The 18,189-nt window shown below is 43.7% G+C and overlaps 2 protein-coding genes across 2 annotated transcripts; both read left to right on the top strand.

The window, feature by feature from the left end:
* The first annotated feature begins 2,158 nt into the window (after nt 1–2,158).
* On the top strand, nt 2,159–14,546 carry p4hb (prolyl 4-hydroxylase, beta polypeptide). Its single transcript, XM_076035673.1, has 11 exons — nt 2,159–2,499; nt 4,081–4,287; nt 6,276–6,409; nt 6,574–6,708; nt 8,072–8,176; nt 8,274–8,399; nt 9,036–9,236; nt 9,370–9,490; nt 10,254–10,435; nt 11,435–11,548; nt 12,942–14,546. The coding sequence occupies exons 1-11, from the start codon at nt 2,361–2,363 to the stop codon at nt 13,008–13,010; spliced, it is 1,533 nt and encodes a 510-aa protein (XP_075891788.1). The 5' UTR covers nt 2,159–2,360; the 3' UTR covers nt 13,011–14,546.
* A 1,006-nt stretch (nt 14,547–15,552) lies between these two features.
* Nucleotides 15,553–18,058, top strand: ppp1r27b (protein phosphatase 1, regulatory subunit 27b). The gene is made up of 3 exons (XM_076035671.1): nt 15,553–15,971; nt 16,072–16,222; nt 17,064–18,058. The coding sequence occupies exons 1-3, from the start codon at nt 15,752–15,754 to the stop codon at nt 17,185–17,187; spliced, it is 495 nt and encodes a 164-aa protein (XP_075891786.1). The 5' UTR covers nt 15,553–15,751; the 3' UTR covers nt 17,188–18,058.
* Nucleotides 18,059–18,189: the final 131 nt, after the last annotated feature.

Below are 18,189 nucleotides of genomic sequence, written 5' to 3'. Positions count from 1 at the left end.
TGCGATCGAGGACGACTGTTAATACCTTTGGCAGGAAAGTTAAACCACTTGTCTATTTTTAGTTTCCACAGTTTCAGTTAATATGCATAACCACATCACCTCTTCCTTTAGTGTTGTCCAAATTCAGGTTCCAGAACAGAGAATATTAAGTCAGCAATGACAGGTATATCTATTCTAAATCCACACCACATCAGTCATAAATGATGTTACTTTTAAAGGGTATTATGTATTTTCAATAACATGAATGCAGGAAAAATATTTTTGTTGTGTGCGCATTTTTCATCGGTCCCCACGAACAATGTTGCAACAAATAACACAATAGCCGTAAACTTTTTCTACCCATTAGAGATTCCTTAAACCGTAACATTGCACTTGATGCACCAGCCTTAGTAAAATGTCAAAAAGTCTAAATGGAGCACAAGACTGCCACTCTTGTCTGTTCACACACACCCAGTGCTTGTTATCATATGTAAAAGAAATGGCATGTCGCTTAAAGTCAGAGAGCGTTGCGTCAGATGTGAAAAGAGGATGAGGTTCTGCTCATTGATTCAGTGAGTGAAAATAGCTTGTGAATTTGCTGCACTTTTCACACTATTTATTGTCTCCATCTAAACCCGTGTTGCTATATGTTGTGTCTTTTACATATTCACACTAATCAAGTGATCAAATAAAGATATAATAAATATATCACTGTTGGACTCAACCACCCCATCCCTCTGTTGTATATCTTTGGCTAGGCAACTTTTTCTAGTCTGGACATCTGCTTTGCCTGACCTGCACGCAGAGGCCCATAGATAAACTCCAGCCAAAACTCACGGAAACCTTCACAGATGCATCATAACCATAGTTGGTTGTATAATTTCTCAGCCAAATAAGTGGCAGGGCTGGTCATCCAAGGTATGCCACCAGCTTCTGCAAAAGCTTTCATTCAGCCTGAATTACAACCTTTAGCAGTCCAAGTGGAGGCAGTTGGCAGGCTCTTATGAGCAATGCTGTGAACCTGTTCATGTTAATGTCAGGGTGTGATTGATACAACAAAGCAGCATTCCCAGTTCAAAGTCTGCTTTGCTACTTTAAAGGAATTAACAGTCAGCAATTATAGAATTATGACAAATAGTAACTATGAATGAATAAGAGCCAGAATGGCAAGGTAGGATCTTTCAGGAGGTACATTCTAAGAAGGAAGTATCCATATTCTAATTGTTTTCTATCATTTTAATTGTATTTATTTTTTTTATTTCATGTAAAGCACTATACACATAAAATGTATGATTATCATTATTAGTAGTAGCAGGAGCAGCAGCAGTAGTAGTAGTAGTATTCACCCTTTAACTATAAACGTAATGAATACACATAACTTCAACATGGTCCCACATTATACAACATCAAATTACTATTTCTTTTCATGAACTAATAGAATATCTCCATCTAGCATTTTGAAATTAAATTCCAAGAAATAAATAAAGTTCATCCATTTTTCTTTCTTTTTACATCTTTGCTTGCTCTACGACATTGTCCGAAGAAGCACACGGTTCTGGTAATTTACACTTTGCGATGTGATACACTTAAGTATTCTATAACACGTAAAGCTAATCGGTGATTCCGCTCCACTGTTTGTACAAAACATGTACAACAACAATAAATTGGTCTACGCTTGTGGCAGTAAATTGTGTTTTTTCTTAAATGTCTTCCAAGCATTGTGCAACTTCTTAACACACACTGGAAGATCCCTTGATTGCGGTCAACAGTTGCATTAGTCACAGTTACAAAGTCCGTGAAGAGAGGCGGTTTTGTACATATCCAAGTTGCATCAGTTTCTTTTTCGGAAACATTTTATGTGTTTATTTAAAAGAAATAATAATAATAATAATAATAATAATAATAATAATAATAATAATAATAATAATAATAATAATAATAATAATAATAATAATAATAATAAGTGTGGTGACAAGCGGAGTGCTAAACCTAAGAATCTATGGCGTATCGTCAAATGTGCGCTCTTCCAACGTTTTCCGGGAACCGCGTATTGTTGCCGCTCGGTGCTGCTGATGTGTAGGGGCGCAGCGCAGCAGTGATTCACTTCCAGGTGCAGACTGCTGCGGTCCAGTCACATTTCAACACGAACTGCTTACGGTCTCATAAAGGCGCATGCGCACCACAGCTGACCCCTCCGGTTCCTGCGTTGCAATGCCACGTTAGTAGCGGCACACACAAAATAGCAGCTACTCTCCCAGCTTCAGACCAGCAAAATACACCCCCCAGAACCGAGCGCTGTTTTTCCGGCCAAGTCGTAGCTATCGCCTTTCTTACTAGTCTAAAAAAAAAAAAAAAAGGAAAATAAAACAAACTCGACAATTATGTGGAAGTTGTTGCTCGTCTGCACACTGGCTGTGGCCAGCCGCGCTGAGATCGCCGAGGAAGAAGATGTCCTGGTGTTGAAGAAGAGTAACTTCGACGAGGCTCTCAAAGCCCACCCCAACATACTGGTTGAATTCTGTAAGTAACGGCAGCTTCCGTGTGTCTCCGGCTACATGTAGCCAGGCTCCGCAGCCGGCCAGCCAGCTAGCTCACCCCGCTGCTGCACACTGTTAGCAGGAAACTTTGACACTCGTGACAAGTTGCAGATTTTTCTTGGCTAACTTAATTATTGCGTGATGGTTTGTTCACAGCCCGAGAATTGTCTCTGTATAGCTACCAACAAGCTATTTCTCAGCGTTCTGAATGACTGTATTCTGCATGCCCAGCGTCATTTCTTCTCAATTAATTGGTTAAGATTAGTATCGGGATGGTGATGTTGTGACCAGTGTGCTTGAACGGAAAACACAAGCCGCTAAGTTGCCTCTGCATAATTGCTATCACAAATATCAGGTGTTTGGTGTGTGTGTTTTGCCATCTTTAATCACAGCGCATCCTCCTCGCTGTAGCATTTTAAATTGGCTGTCGTAGCTAGGATGCAATGGCCCGTTTATTTTAGTGTGGATGCAGCCAGGCGTGCATGCAAACTTTTCTCTTCAGGATGCTCTTTGACACTAAAGAAACCTCTTGAAACGTGTTTTCACTTTTGTACCTGTAATGTTTCGATTGTCTGTGCGGGTTCCATACCACTGAAAGTTTGTGTCGAACGCCTCATTCTTTGTTTTATTTTTCATTCATTTTGAAATTACTCCACGTGTTTCATTGATTTAATTTTATTTTCCCGTAAATAGGAAGACTTTTCGTAATTTCCAAAGGTCTTATTTAGCCGATTTTTGGAGTCCATGTCGGCCTATATCTTCCACTTTTTGTCAATCAGTGACTTGTAAGACGGATCAGTGGCCCAATCACTGACGGCCAAGGAGCGACTGGCCAATCATCTGCGAGTGGGCGGGACGCCGATGTGGCGCTTGGTTGACGTGTACTTTCGAAGTTCTTGTGTGCCTGTGTAACGAGTCTAGTGAGAACAAGGAAGCTTTTGGACTTTTGCACTTTGTCAACACTTCAAGCGCTAGCTAGCACTGTATGTCGATTAAGTTGACGTGTCCTTTCAGCGTGTATGACCCCGTTTGAAATTGCAGCACTTTTCTAGTTTATTTGTAAAGACTGCATTTTGTGCATCCATATTCGTTGAAGTGTTTTTTATTAAACACCCAAAGGCCTTTAAATCTACTATAATCATTATTCTGCTCTTGAAGTTAAATATACTTAAAATGTACCACGTTCTAAAAGGGTTGACCCAAACTTGTATCCGTTACAAAAAGCACTACATTTTATTTAATTATTGTAATCATTAGTAGTAGTAGTAGTATTGCATTTCCATTTGTATTAGTTTCTCTTTGTATTCAATTTTATTAAATAAAAATATTAAACAATATTCAACCTGGCAATCTGATCAAATGTAACAAGTCTGAGGCGTAGTGGATATTTTTCCTTTGTTTTGATTTCCATAACAAGAGATGAGTTTAGAGAGGTGGAACCCAGTGTTTTGAATCGTTTTCGCGAAAAATGATATTCCTTGAACACGAGGACAAATCTTTGGCCACTGAGTGCAACTCTTCTTTTTATAAATGTTGCAAATTTCTTTGTCCGTCACTCTCGCAGATGCCCCATGGTGTGGTCACTGCAAGGCCCTGGTTCCAGAGTACGCCAAGGCCGCCGGTATGCTGAAGGCGGAGGGCTCAGAGGTCCGCCTGGGTAAGGTGGACGCCACTGAGGAGACTGAACTGGCCCAGGAGTACGGCGTGCGTGGATATCCCACCATCAAGTTCTTCAAGGGTGGCGAGAAGGAGTCCCCTAAAGAGTACTCTGGTGAGTGCTAAAGAAAACTATGAGCATTTCAATAGTCTGCTGGTCAGATTGGCAAAAAAAGACTCTTGTTTATTTCACCCAAAAAAATGTTTTTGTTCCTTTTAACCACAACATTTGGTGCCAGGGTTAGGGTCAACTAATACTGCAAGCAGCAGAAATACATATGCATATACAACTTTATTTCAGCAAACAAACAAACAAACAAGCACAACACAATAAATAACATACAGTAAAATTCATGTAAGGCTAAAATGCCAGTGTTTCCAGAAGTCAGACATATATCTAAAGCTGCTTCTTTTAGGGCTGCTTAAAGCCAGCATGATCCCATTATGAGATTTGTCCAAACGACACATAAATTTATGCGTCAATTGCCTTAATAAGGCTCCACCGGTGGAAACACCAGAGTTCACAAAAAGCTGACTTGCACTGTGCCATCTAGGGACACGGAGGAGTCTCATCGCATCATTGTAGGCTACAGTGAGGCTCTGCAGGCTACGGTTCCTGTATCGCCACCACAGATGTGCTGTGTACGTAGGAATACAATAGGTCCTGAATAAAACCATTTAACACTAGGTGAACACATGCTAAACTTTCACAACAACATGTTCTCTCGAGCATATCATTTGCAGCACTGTCTGTATGTATCTTCCACCCCCCTTGAAACAGAAGTGCATTTTGTACACAACAATTACAGTTGAAAACACTTAACGATGCTCTTGTCTAAGAGTGACAATATGCAAATGAATGAAGCGACGGGCCAAACATAAAAATTCTGCACTTTAACCTGGCGTGATCTTTCCCATACACACACACACACACATACAGTAATTCTAGCACAGGAGCTGATTATCTTGGGTGGTGCATCTGAATCTTCTCCACACTGCTATTAAATACAGTTTACCATGGCACTACATGCCACGGCATACACCCGGTGATGTCACTAATGACCCATCAACTATTGAATTAGTCATTGACTAGTTGTTGCACCTGTTACAGTAATAGAGGTTTGATTTTTGGGTTTTTTGGGGGTTTTTTTCTTAAAGGGTGAATTTGCTCCTCAATACTACTTGATGTTTCATGGTCGGTAAGACAAAAAAAAAATCACATCTGTGAATGATGGGCAAGCCCCTCTGACAACCAAAGCCAATCAGCATTCAGTAACACGAGTTGAAGGTGGTTTGGATCTTCTGTGCACGTTCCCGTGTCGCTGACCGCACAGAGTTGTGTGCAGTTCCTCACGTCTCCTCCTGTCTGCGTGCCAGAGGCTGACTGGCTGTAGAGGGAAAGGAGGGAGGAGAGAGGGAGGGAGGAAGGAGAGAGGGGAGGTGCATGTTGGGAAGAGATCTTTTTTTTGCGCGCGCGCGAGTGTAAAGTAGTGTTTTGACTGGAGTCCAGCTTCTGGAAACGTCTGTCTCCCACACAGTGCCGCACTGTTGCTGTGCCGCCTCATCAGTGCGATTCTAAGTGGAATTGCTCCTGAGTTGCATCACTCACTCCAGCCAGATCTCTCCCCAGCCATGTTTTGGTTGCAGCTGTCACAGGAAAGCCAACCTCTTGCATTTTCACGGAACTCGCACGTTGTTCATTCTTTTAATCATCCTAAAAATTGTGGCTTTAGTTTAACGTTTAAAAAAAAAAAAAAGAACACACATTGTTCCACTTCTCTATAGTCATGTGAAGCCGTGAGAACTGTTTGTTTTGGTTTCAGAAGTTCTGAAGTCTGGTGTTTTCTCGTTTTCAATGTGTTTGCAAGCACCATTCACAGAAAATGTCTGCTGGGCGCTTGTGGTTTTGAAACCACATTAGACTAAAGAGAAAATTGAGTCAAATTTGAGTCCCCCCGAGGCTTTATGGCATTAAGGTTGATAAACAAGTGTATTTGCAACTCCTGTGTTTTAAATCACAGCTGAAATGCTGTTTTTCTTCCTCTCCTGGTCTTAATAAAAACCGATATTGAGCTAAAATGATTGTGTTCTGTGTTTGCGCAGCGGGCAGGCAGGCAGACGACATCGTAACCTGGCTGAAGAAGCGAACGGGCCCAACAGTCACCACCCTGACTTCCGTGGATGAAGTGGAGTCGTTGATCGCTGACAACGAGGTTGCAGTCATTGGGTTCTTCAAGGTACGACGGTTCTCCTCCCATTTGAGATCATTGACTCCTTGGCTTTTTCTACCTCTGAGGTGTAGTGACTTAAATTGCATATCTGGACATTATGTTCAATAACTTCTGTCCTCTGGCTCCTAATTGAGTGAAAATGTCACGGGTCCCCTGTCATGTGTCTGCAGGACGTTAACTCCGCCGATGCCAAGGTCTTTGAAAAAGCAGCAGAAGCCATCGACGACATTCCCTTTGCCATGACCTCAGACGACGCCGCTTACTCCAAGTTTGTGACCAAGGACGACGTCGTCCTGTTCAAGAAGGTCTGACTTCTTACTCTTGTATCAGGAGCTTCATGAATTGTCCTTTGAAACCAAATCATACAAACGCTGGACCAAAGACGCAACAAAGCCGACGTCGGTTGACGCTTTGACGTTTTTGCCCTCAAAAGCGAGAATGCGGCGCTGGATTCTGTTCTGCACTTTGTCATAACACACTCTCGCTCAAAAGTGTTTATCGGCCAGCCGACGAGGGCGCCGCGCTTGTGAAACCCGATGCGGTCGACCTCACAGTATCATCCGCGCTCTCGTGCTAATCTTGGCTTGGCTCAGGTACGCCTGCCCCTGAAGCCACAGGGGGAACGACCTCAACTTTTGATCGGCTGTCATCAACTAGATAAAACCTGCATTCGGAGTTGTGGTCTGTCTGACGTTGGCTGAGCAGAGGCACTTGACAAACGTTCTCTCTGTTCTCCGTCATGCATAAATGGGCCACATTTTGCCCTCACAATTTTTTTTTCTCTTCTTTAACCTCTGTTAAACTAGGTGTTTCCCTGTGTGTTTTTATACATCAACAGAGGTGACGGGTGCTTCATAGTAACTGTCAAGCCTCCTTTAGCAAATATGTCAACTGTGTTTTTCTTCCTCGGAAAAAGTAATCCATACTTCTGCGAAGTGACGGGGTCAAATGTCTTCAGATTAAGGAAAACAAAATATTGTGATGCGATACGTGACTGCTGTCCATACAAGATTGTATCATCACCATGCATGGAATCTAATATAAACATGTTTATAGCCACAAGATGTGAGCAGCCAAAGGTTTCTGGTTTTATTTGGCGAGTTAAAGCGCAGTATTTGCATGAAGAGATCATGCACTTGGAAGGCAGAAGTGATATTGCACAGCGACATTTCGACACCCGTCCTTTGTTGGTTTCTCCTTAATTGATATAATAAAACATTGTTTGGTAATGAGAGGATGTACCTGGCTACAGGTACTTCAGTGACAACGAGCCTCTGTTCCGTACATCTGAGTGGCTTTATTTTAATTTTCTTTTTCTTTTTTTTTTTTTGTTTTAAAGTTGAGCCTCTATTAAAGCCCCAGTCGGAGGCCGAGACCCCCGCTGCCTCCTTGTTGTTGCTAAAGTTACCCACGGTCGCTATTAAACAGCTGGCCTCTTACACTTGCTTGTTCAGGCTTTAGGTGGCAGCGCGGCTGGCAGCTCGCCACCGGTCAAATGTCCCTTTTCCCGTCGTGTGCCAGGAATGGCTGCTTGGCACAGCCGCGCCTCTGCTATTCTTAACGCTCAGTAAAAATCCAGCTGGCGATTTTTCAGCGTTTGTCCAGTAAATCCATGCGTTGCTCACAGGCAGACTACATGTGTGGATGTTAATTTTATCCTGTTTTCAGTTTGACGAAGGCAGCAACAAGTTCGATGGAGAGATGACGAAAGAAAATCTCCTGGCCTTTGTCAAGTCCAACCAGCTGCCGCTGGTCATTGAGTTCACTGAGCAGGTAACCACCAGTGATGCACATATCGGTGGAACCCACTGAAGTCCATGATATCCAACTCACAATCTTTTTTTTTTTTTTTTTTTTTTTTTTTTTTCAGACCGCCCCTAAAATCTTTGGTGGAGACATCAAGTCCCACATCCTTATGTTCCTCCCCAAAGGTGCCTCAGACTTCCAGGACAAAATGGACCAGTTCAAGGAAGCTGCAAAGGGATTCAAGGGCCAGGTATGAGACTCGCCAGCTGTTTCTTTTCCTCCCTGCTTAAATGTGCATTTAGGAGTTTGTCATTGGAAAAGGTGAAACTGACTGAAAATGACTTATACCCATGTCTGTGCAGCTGTCTAACAGTAGCAGTAAATTAAACCTTAACTGAACTTTTTTCTTAGTTTCCGCATGATGAATGAAATAGGTGCCCCACTTTGTATGTTGGGTTTTAATCATTGGTCATAAATGGGAGGTGGGATTTAACTTGTGCAAAGAAGAGCACTGATGAAAACAAATGTTCTTGATAAGTTGCAATGTTGCAAACATTGAATTCATGTGACGACATGCCTGCGCCGCCCGGAACACGTTGCAGCAGCCCAGCGAAACTGAGTTCATCTCAACTTGCCAATGTGTCGGTTGCCATCACTACAAGCAAATACAGCCTCTTCATCATGTGCCTCTTCTAGCCAGGGTGCCCCCCTGTCTACCTCAGCTACTTGCAAACACACCCTGTCAACATTTATCTCTAGTGTCCTCAAAAGTTTTGCTTCATCACGAGATGTTAACAATGAAATTGCTAATTTATCGAGCCAGTTCAGTCTGAGCCTACATTTAGAAAGATATCTTTCGATGACCCCGCTCCTCTTCCCCCTCCAGATCCTGTTCATCTTCATCGACAGCGACGTTGACGACAACCAGCGCATCCTGGAGTTCTTTGGCCTGAAGAAAGAGGAGTGCCCCGCCATTCGCCTCATCACCCTGGAGGACGAGATGACCAAGTACAAGCCTGAGAGCAGCGTCATCACAGCGGAGAGCATCACCAAGTTCTGCACACTGTTCACAGAAGGCAAACTCAAGGTGAGTGGGGAGGGCAGGGGGAGTCTAAGAGGTTGGAGGCGTGTGTGGAAGTTAAGACCTCAAGAGTTTTGACAAGATGAATGAACTTGTGTATGTATGATGTGTTTGAATGCACTTCATTTTCCTCTGGCAGCCTCACCTGATGAGCCAGGACATCCCCGAGGACTGGGACAAAACCCCCGTCAAGGTTTTGGTCGGCAAGAACTTTGAGGAGGTGGCCTTCGATTCCTCCAAGAACGTCTTTGTGGAATTCTGTAAGATCCTCTGCTTTGTCTGCACTGACACTGATTGAGACTCCCTTCTTGCTGGAACACAGTATGACCTTTCTTGAGGATTAGCGTGTGAAACTTGAATCGGGCCCTTCCTTGACGTGCACGTGCTGAGCTCCTGGCAAATAGTTAAACGCTGATGCTGCGAGCTAGCTAGAGCCAGCTAAATATAGCTGGGTTTTTTGTTTTGTTTTTGTTTAAATCTACTTTCACTTTTGCGTATTTGTGTGTTATTTTGAGCTCACAACCTGTCATGCTTGACTGGGTAGGCCTGTATTTCCTGGCAGTTGGGGAGCGGCAGATTACCAGCCAGGCAAAGAGGAAGAAAGCCCTGATTCTGAAGTTGCACATGACTTCTGGCATCAGAATGGGAAAAACCTGAAATTGATCAATTGCAAGGTTAACCGTGCAAGCCGTGCATGGAAAAGAACATTGGTCCGTTTTTCACTGGTCGACAGCGACTCTTGAAAGTGCACGCATGTCCATACATGTGCCTGAAATGTAAATTAAATGCCCATCAAGACGTTGTAGATGATAAATGACCCTAGTTCTAGTCAGCAGATGGCGCCATAAGCAACATGCCACGATGTGAAGGTAGCAGATGAAAGATAACTGGACACCATTATTCATTGTGACAAACTTGAGATTTGTGTTGGATTTAGTGACATTTGCCTTTGCGTACGACTTCTAATTCTGATTCCACTCGATGGTGATTCCAGAGTCTTAACGTTTTGTCGTTGCGCGGCAGATGCCCCCTGGTGCGGACACTGCAAGCAGCTGACCCCCATCTGGGAGAAGCTGGGCGAGAAGTACAAGGACAACGCCGACATCATCGTCGCAAAGATGGACTCCACCGCCAACGAGATCGAAACGGTCAAAGTCCACAGCTTCCCCACCCTCAAGTTCTTCCCTGCAGGAGACGAGAACAAGGTGAGCAGTGAGCACGTCGCTCCGAAGGTACCAGCTCATCTGGGAGGGTTGTTTTTCACACCGACTCAAACGCAGTCCAGCCATCTTCTCAACTGTAACGATCAGGTTTGCCTTGTTGCTGGCCCGCATCTGTGCATTACAGCGATTATGCATCCATAGTCTTTGCCCCCCCCGACTCCCGGGTGTCACTGGTGCTTCTGGATTTAGCGGCCTCAACTGTGAGCAGAAACCTGACCTTACCAGCCCCGGCCACCGTGGGAGCGGTTGCCCCTTATAGATTCCTGCTGGGTGACTTCACTCGCACTTAAATTCACCACTTGCCCCGAGCTGCCTCTCCGCTGCTGCCCCGCTCAACAGTCTTGGCCTTCACGTGCCAGCAGGTTTTAACTAGGTGCCATTTATGGCGGCCGTGTCACAGCGATTAGCCCGTGGCTTCACTCAGATGATGCATGTGCAATATCCATGCAAAGACCAAGGCTGGATTGCACTGCAGGCTGGTTGGCTTACAGACCTGAAACGTGAATTGATTGCTTCGGGTCCCCTTCATAAACAGCCTTATTTAAAGCGCCAGTTGAGGTGATCTGGCTTTCAGACTGAGCCTAAATTAGGGATTCGGGATGGTGACAGCGCAACCAGCCAGTGGGGAGTTGCTAAAATAAGGAGGCTGCTGGCGAAAAGGACGATCAAAGGACGATCAAAGGACGCCTACCGAGTGTTTTGTTGACAGAGCTTCAGTTCAGAGTTAAAGAGTTGTGTGTTTTTTTTATCTGCTATTTAGGGCACAGCATTCTTGTGTGTCTTGATAATCAGCAAAATTTTGTAATTTGTTAATTTTATCTCTTCTGGAGATATTTTTTTTATATTTCGTATAGTTGGCTATTCTTTTTTTACGTTGTTTTCCCAGCGCCAACTACACCAAAGCAAAGTGCTTGTAGGTGTAAAACCTCCTTGGCAATAAAAGTGTTTCTGATTCTGATTCCAAAAATGTCCAATCGACAGGTTATTGACTACAACGGAGAGAGAACATTAGAAGGCTTCAGCAAATTCCTGGAGAGCGGTGGAAAGGATGGCGGTGCCCCTGCAGGAGACGACGAGGAGGATCTGGATGGAGAGGTAATGTCGTCTTGACGGAGCGCAGAACTGGAGAAAAAACATTGAATAAAAATGTTAGTGGTCTGCCCTTACAAAAACAAAAAGAAAAATGCGCACATATGCAAATGACTTTATTATTTGCCTCAAGTAGCCGTCTTCTTCCCATGGACTCGTATTTCTGTTGAGCATGAAGTCATGTTGTGCAGCTTTGTTTGTGTACGGAGTCCCTCTCATATATACATCACGTATAAATAACAGGATGTCTGTGACGAAAGCAGGATAAACGCCTGCTGCGTGATGATTTAAGGCCGTTTCATTCAGTATTTTCAACTTTTTCTTCACAATTTCTATTTGCAAAATCCAACAACTGCACCCCAAAGCACTGAAACCAGCTTTTTGAGTCATATTTTGCTTCACGTCTGCACCCTGAATGGCTCCACGGCACCGGCTCGTGAGGATTTAGGGCCTGTAACCGTAGAGCTGACCCACTTGGCTTTTTGTGTGTGTGTGTGTGTGTGTGTGTGTGTGTGTGTGTGTGTGTGTGTGTGTGTGTGTGTGTGTGTGTGTGTGTGTGTGTGTGTGTGTGTGTGTGTGCGCTCTTTTGCCCGCTCGCTGCCCTGTTGCCGCCACGCCCACTTCTGAAAAATCTAAGCCTTGCAGACCCCTGCAGCTGTCAAAATTGTCAACGCCGAATGAAAGCAGCACGTGCTGCACATGAGGGACTTCCTGTAGTAGACGGGCCACCTGTCTTCAGGCTAGACATGAGGGGATGGCGGAGCTCATTGTCGTCTATAAGTGGAGCAGTTCATATACGCTTGGCAGGGTGATTTAATTTGTTCAGGCGGTTATTTAAGACGTATAGCCTTCATTTAACTTCCAGTGTTCATCTGCATTTTCCACGCCCAATACAAGTGGCCTGAACACAACCTTATGGATCTTATGCAACATAGATCTGATTTTTTTTTTTCTTTTTTATGAAGGTGTAGATGAAACAAGCATTGAATAAAATCCAAAGAAAGTCTGATTAAGGCCACTTTAAGGCCCCTGCAACTCAAACTCATTGAACTCCAGCTTTAACATTCTTGCCAACTATGTGCAGGGGTTGGGTGGATGTTCGTACACATAGTACCTTCAAAATGGAACTGAATAATAATAATAATACCTAGTAAAGAGGTATGTTTTAAGATGCGATTTTAAAATTGCAGTGGAAGTAGCTTCCTTATCTACTCATGTTTGTTGTTTGTACGTTTTATGTATATGAAATTGTCAAATGTGTACTGATAAATGGATATAATCAGTCTGTAAAAACATCTGATGGAGCAAATGTATTAAAATGCAGCATGAGGACCTGCGTAGTGTCGTGTAAGAGGCTCCCGTGTTAATGCACCCTCCCCGTCCCACCTCTGACTCTCAGGATATGGACGACCTGGATGAGGTCGAGCAGGAGTCTGATGGCGAGGACGACGAACACGACGAGTTGTAAGAGCCGACGGGAGAGAAGAGGAGTTCCGCCCCAGCCCCTCCAGTAACAGTCACCATAACCACCTCCACTTGCCTGTCCTGTGAACATTTTAACTGCCTCTCAAGTCATCCAGCCTGCTCACCAGCCAGTCCACCAGCGGTGCAGCTGGCCCCTTTGGGTTTTTTGGTTTTCTTTTTTTGTTTAGTTTTTTTGCCAGCCACACCTCCAGCCTCGCAACACCTGGCCAGACTGACTGCGTCTCACCTGCGGGCGGGAGGAGGGGGCTGCTTGGAACAGCACACCACCTCTGGAAGACCTCGATGCCTTCTTTGCAGATCTCCACATCAGCGGTTTGCCTTGTGTATCCGAAACCAAATGTTATAGAAATCTTAAAGGCATTGAGATCCAGTTTTCAAAATGTTCAGCTCCCCCAGTAATCCCCCTCTCTCCTCTTTTAGAAAAAAAAAAGTAACCCTTGCATTGTTCAGTACGCGTGTGAGCAAAATGAGTAACCTGTATTTGTAGGTAGGGGGGAGGGGCTACCAGTGTTCGTTCACTCTGGTAGAGAATCAGAGGTGCACAGATTTGTGTGGTGGTTTTGTAAGGACTGATTTCTCAGGGGACAAGGGGCCGTTGTTAAAATGTTTTTTCCCCACTTCAGTGTCACTTAAATAAGCCCCTCCCACCACCAACTATATATTTTTTTTCTAGTGTAGCACAGAACCCCCAGAATCTGTAGCCAAGACCATACTTGTTTTTTGGTGGGGTTGAGGGGGTGGATTCTAATGTCGTAATCTTTCTCATTCCCAAATATATTTTTTTTTATCTTTCTCACCTTATTTCACCATCGCTACTGAATATTTTTCTAAAGGAACAAACTTTTTTTGTGAGAAATCCTGTTATTTAATTGCTTTCACTACAATGTTTTTTGTTTGTTTATTTTTTCTTTTTTAAAGAAGGACTCATCATTTTTAAAGATGTACCATTGTGCCCCGCTCCAGCCAGTTTGTCCTGCCCCGACACACTCTCAGACCCCAGGGTTTTCTTCTTTCGATTTAAAGCCAGTTCTGGTGGGTTGCACTGCATTAACGCCTGCTCAGAGATTCAATGTGGTTACTAAAGCAGACAGAGATTGGTATCGGTCGGGTTGGTCTGAGAGCGGTGTAAATTTTGTCTAAAGCAGGGAGGGAAGCATTGCACAGCCCCGCCCGTCTCCCATTCTGTCCCTCCTGCATCCATTTCGGCTCTACCCAACACCCTTGTTGCAGTAGCGTGTGTATGTGCGTGTGTGGATGTGAGAATGTCGTTGAAGAGAAAATGTGTGCGTGTGTGTGTGAGTCTGCGCATGTTGGATTGAATGACTAGTTTATATTTTCTGGTCGTCCATGAGCAGAAGAGTGAGTGTACTGCGTTTGGCAGGGAGGGGGCTTGAATGGAGCAGGGTGGTGGATCTGACGATGTACAGCAATGGGAGGGGGACCTAACAAAGCATTCCATCATATCCAAATTGATGTGGAAGATATGAAATGGTGGCCAATAAACAAAAATTCTAAAATACTTTGGAGTGTTGATTTTCTTTTTTTCATTCTCGTACTTGTGTCAACAGTTGAGTTTAGTATCCGTTCCTTTAGTTGAACCTGGGGAGAAAGACACCAAGAAATGAAATCCTCAGCATGTATTTATAGTCTAAACATTACGAGAATTTGACTCAGTCAAGATCGTGTCTGAGGACACTGACCTGCAAGCGTTATCTTGGCAGGATGACGTGAGAGGCCGGGGGTGTGATACTTCATTTTGTCATATGTCTAAAAGCAGCAAACAACCAACATGGCCCTTTGTTGTAGAGGTGGCTTTAAAATGTTTTCTATCATCCAAATGGGTGTTTTATTATTCACAAATCATTTTGGGCCTAAATCTTTCCCTTTTTTTTTCATAATGGTAATTTAATGATTTCCTTTAGTGTAAAATGAGATTGGAGAAACGTTGAATATCTTGAAGGCATTTGGAACTTTACTGGAGCTGGCACTTCAGTGATTCATCTCAAATAGAGCTCATGGTGATAATGGGTTTCCCTAAAGATGAGATCAGAGTGCTTACAAACTGCATGTTTGGATAAATGGATTGGCATCTTGGTCAAGATGCCAAATTTGCGGCAGTTCTTTCCTACTGACACCCAGTTGACCTTTTGCCCCATGTGTTTTTATGATTTCCAAACTTTTGTGCTGTGCCTTCAGCAACAAAAATAAATAAACCAGTGAAAAAACTGTTCATGTTTCATATGACGACGGTTTCCCTTCGTGACCGTTTATCTCATGCCCCGCTGGTGGTCAACAGCCCAGGCACACTCGACACGTCCTGCATGGTGTTTACTAGAAAGCCCATCCCCTCTTATGGGATGGGTGGTGTGTGGGGGGGGGGGACACCTGTGCATGTGTGGGTGTCAACAGAGACAGGTTATTGGCTGTCATGTCTGGAGATGTGAGACAGGTCAGAGGACCATGACTGGAGGGGCTACTCATCTTCCAAACGTTGCTGTCACGTCCTAAAATAGCCCCGTCAGAAAGTATAAAGAGACCCAGTGGGGACGTCCGGCCTTCAGAGGAAACAAATCCACTGGAGGACACTGGACATCCGGGAGAACCCACTGAAAGGCATTGCATTTCTGGAGAAAACCCTGCTCTGATTTTTAACAAGAGCTCATTACAGCCTTCTTTTTTTTTTAATTCTCCAAGAACTCCAGGGAAAATCCAACAGGGATCAGAATGAAGTACTATCAGTGCCCCGTCTCTCAGACAATGGGACTCAAGGTTTACCCCCAGGACTGTGGCGTCGCAGTCGGCTGCAAAAACTCCAAGCCGATCCGCAGCGTGCGCTTCCCCAACGACATTCTCTTCCAGGATTACGTGCGGCAAGGAGAGCTGGAGAGGATTGGGCATTTCATCCAAGCCCAGAGGGTCACCCTGGACACCATCTACCTCTCTGGTGAGAACCGACAATGAGGCTTTATCAACGCATCCATCCAGGAAAGCTTTTTTTTTTCCTGCACTGTGCTGATTCCTTCTCTCTGTCCGTGTATACGCAGGTATGGCTGCCATTCACGAGGCTGTGCTGTCCGGGAACCTGGAGTGTGTGAAGCTGCTGGTGCACCATGGAGCAGATATCCACCAGAGGGACGAGGAGGGATGGACTCCTCTGCACATGGCCTGCAGTGACGGCTTCCCACACATCGCACGGTGAGCAAAACTTAAGAGCCATTGCTTACGGCAAAAAATTCATATATATAGATATATTTTTTAAATTTTGATTTGATGAAGAGTCTTCGGTGTTCCTACAATCTGTACTGTGAGACGGGAACATTTTACATATCCAACATTATACGTATGATCAGATCTTCATTTTTCACCCAAGATTCCAGAGTAGCAGCCTCACATAAAAAAAATTTGACAGATCTTGAGAAAATACTTGGCTTTGGATTTTTTTTTTTCCTAAAACAGATGCTTTGTTGGGCACTCGACATATTTAGAAGGTAGAAAAAAACAAGACAAGGAATGAATACTTGTCATGAACATTAATCATTAATATATTTGCGCTTTGTGACATTACAAAGGTATCAGACCTTTGTAATGTAATGTAATCCAGACATGTTTTCAGAAAATTGCACTTTTTTTGAAAAAGTGGAGCAAGTGAAAACAGGACTTTTCTCCTATATATACATCCATCTACAATTCACTTACAAATCAGACAAACCATTGTGAGAAAAAAAATTGTAAAATCAATTTTGCAGAATATAGGAACTTTAAAGGCTCCCTTTTTGAAGGCCTCCCTGTCTTGTTGGCCCAAAAACTTTTTTTTACCTGTTAAGGGCATACAGTTGCTCACAGGCCGCTGACATCAATCCATTTACCAGACACTTGTAGAGGTCATTTCCAGCACACATGTAAGAGAAGCTGCAGAATCTGCTACATTCTTGCACCGTTGACCCTTCCTGAAACTGAAGACAAACCTGCTCTGCCTGCCAACACCTAAACCTCAATCTGTTTTGTTAATACTGTGGCTTCTACCCGTTTCCTCCAGCTACCTTCTCTCCCTGGGTGCCGACCCTGTGCTGGAGAATGACTGCGGGGAGAAGCCGGTCGACCTTATCGACGAAGACAGCAAGGAGCTGCTGCAGCTCTTTGGGCTGGCCGTCAATGACTGAGAACTTCAGGCTGTGGAAGTCTCAGTCTAACACACAGTTGCCCAGCAGTTCTCGTACAGCGAAGGACAGAGGACAGGATGTCATGTTGGCGCGCCCTCAGATGGGAAGCTGCTTCAGCTCCGGAGGTCCAGGACTGTGCACGTGGTGTTGGGAGGACTGGAGGAGCCTGTGGGGCCTCCTGCTGTGGGGAGGCAGACGCCCACCACTGCTGCGCAGGTTTGCTGTTTCCTGAGTATAGCATGATCTGGTAAACCATTCGAACATGCTAACTTTGTATGAAATTGCGCTCTAATCTGAAGACTTACGATGTCTATTCCATTGTGTCTGCTCAGCTCATATGCACATCTGAAAGCTTAGTTTAATAAAAAAATCAAGCATGCCCTTGCATCTAGGCATCTGTACATGATCTTGCAAACACTTTGAATGTGCATTAGAATATAGATTTTTTTTTCTTTTTTTTTCCAAAAGTGTAAGGCAAACGTGATGTATATGCAACTGCCACAGTCAGAGCAGGAATCTTGTCACTTAAACTTAACTTTACTGTTTTTTTTTTTGTTTTTTTTTTTACTGTACAGAAGTGTCTAAATTAAATGTAAGTTTGATGTTGGGATCATTTATATTTTTGTTATATTTTAAACTGTGTGCTGAAGAGATTACAGTAGGTTTATCTACATTAATCATGGGCTCAACATCTGGCAAAGGTTGTCTGTAATTCTAATTATACTGTTGTGTGAAGAAAAAGTGTTTTGAAAAGTCTGTTTATTTGACTTGTTTTCAACTCTCGCGCTTTGTATGTCATATTGTGAACATGATGATGCCAGATGTGAACTTGTTTTTCCATCATTAAAGAGAACAGTGGATGTCATAACTACATTTTTCCCATTTTATGGCAATAGATCACTGTGAAATGTCACACATTAAAAAGTCAAAGTATCATCTATATGAAAAAATATATTTAAAAAATTGCATTATTTACCTGCTAGTGATTGTGGATGAGATTTA

Source organism: Nelusetta ayraudi, unplaced genomic scaffold (assembly GCF_046127955.1).
Source record: "Nelusetta ayraudi isolate G7.1 ecotype Tasmania unplaced genomic scaffold, CSIRO-AGI_Nayr_v1 ptg000004l, whole genome shotgun sequence".
NCBI lineage: Eukaryota > Metazoa > Chordata > Actinopteri > Tetraodontiformes > Monacanthidae > Nelusetta > Nelusetta ayraudi.
The sequence above is the reverse complement of the archived record's forward strand: the minus strand, read 5'-3'. Positions and strand labels throughout refer to the sequence as shown.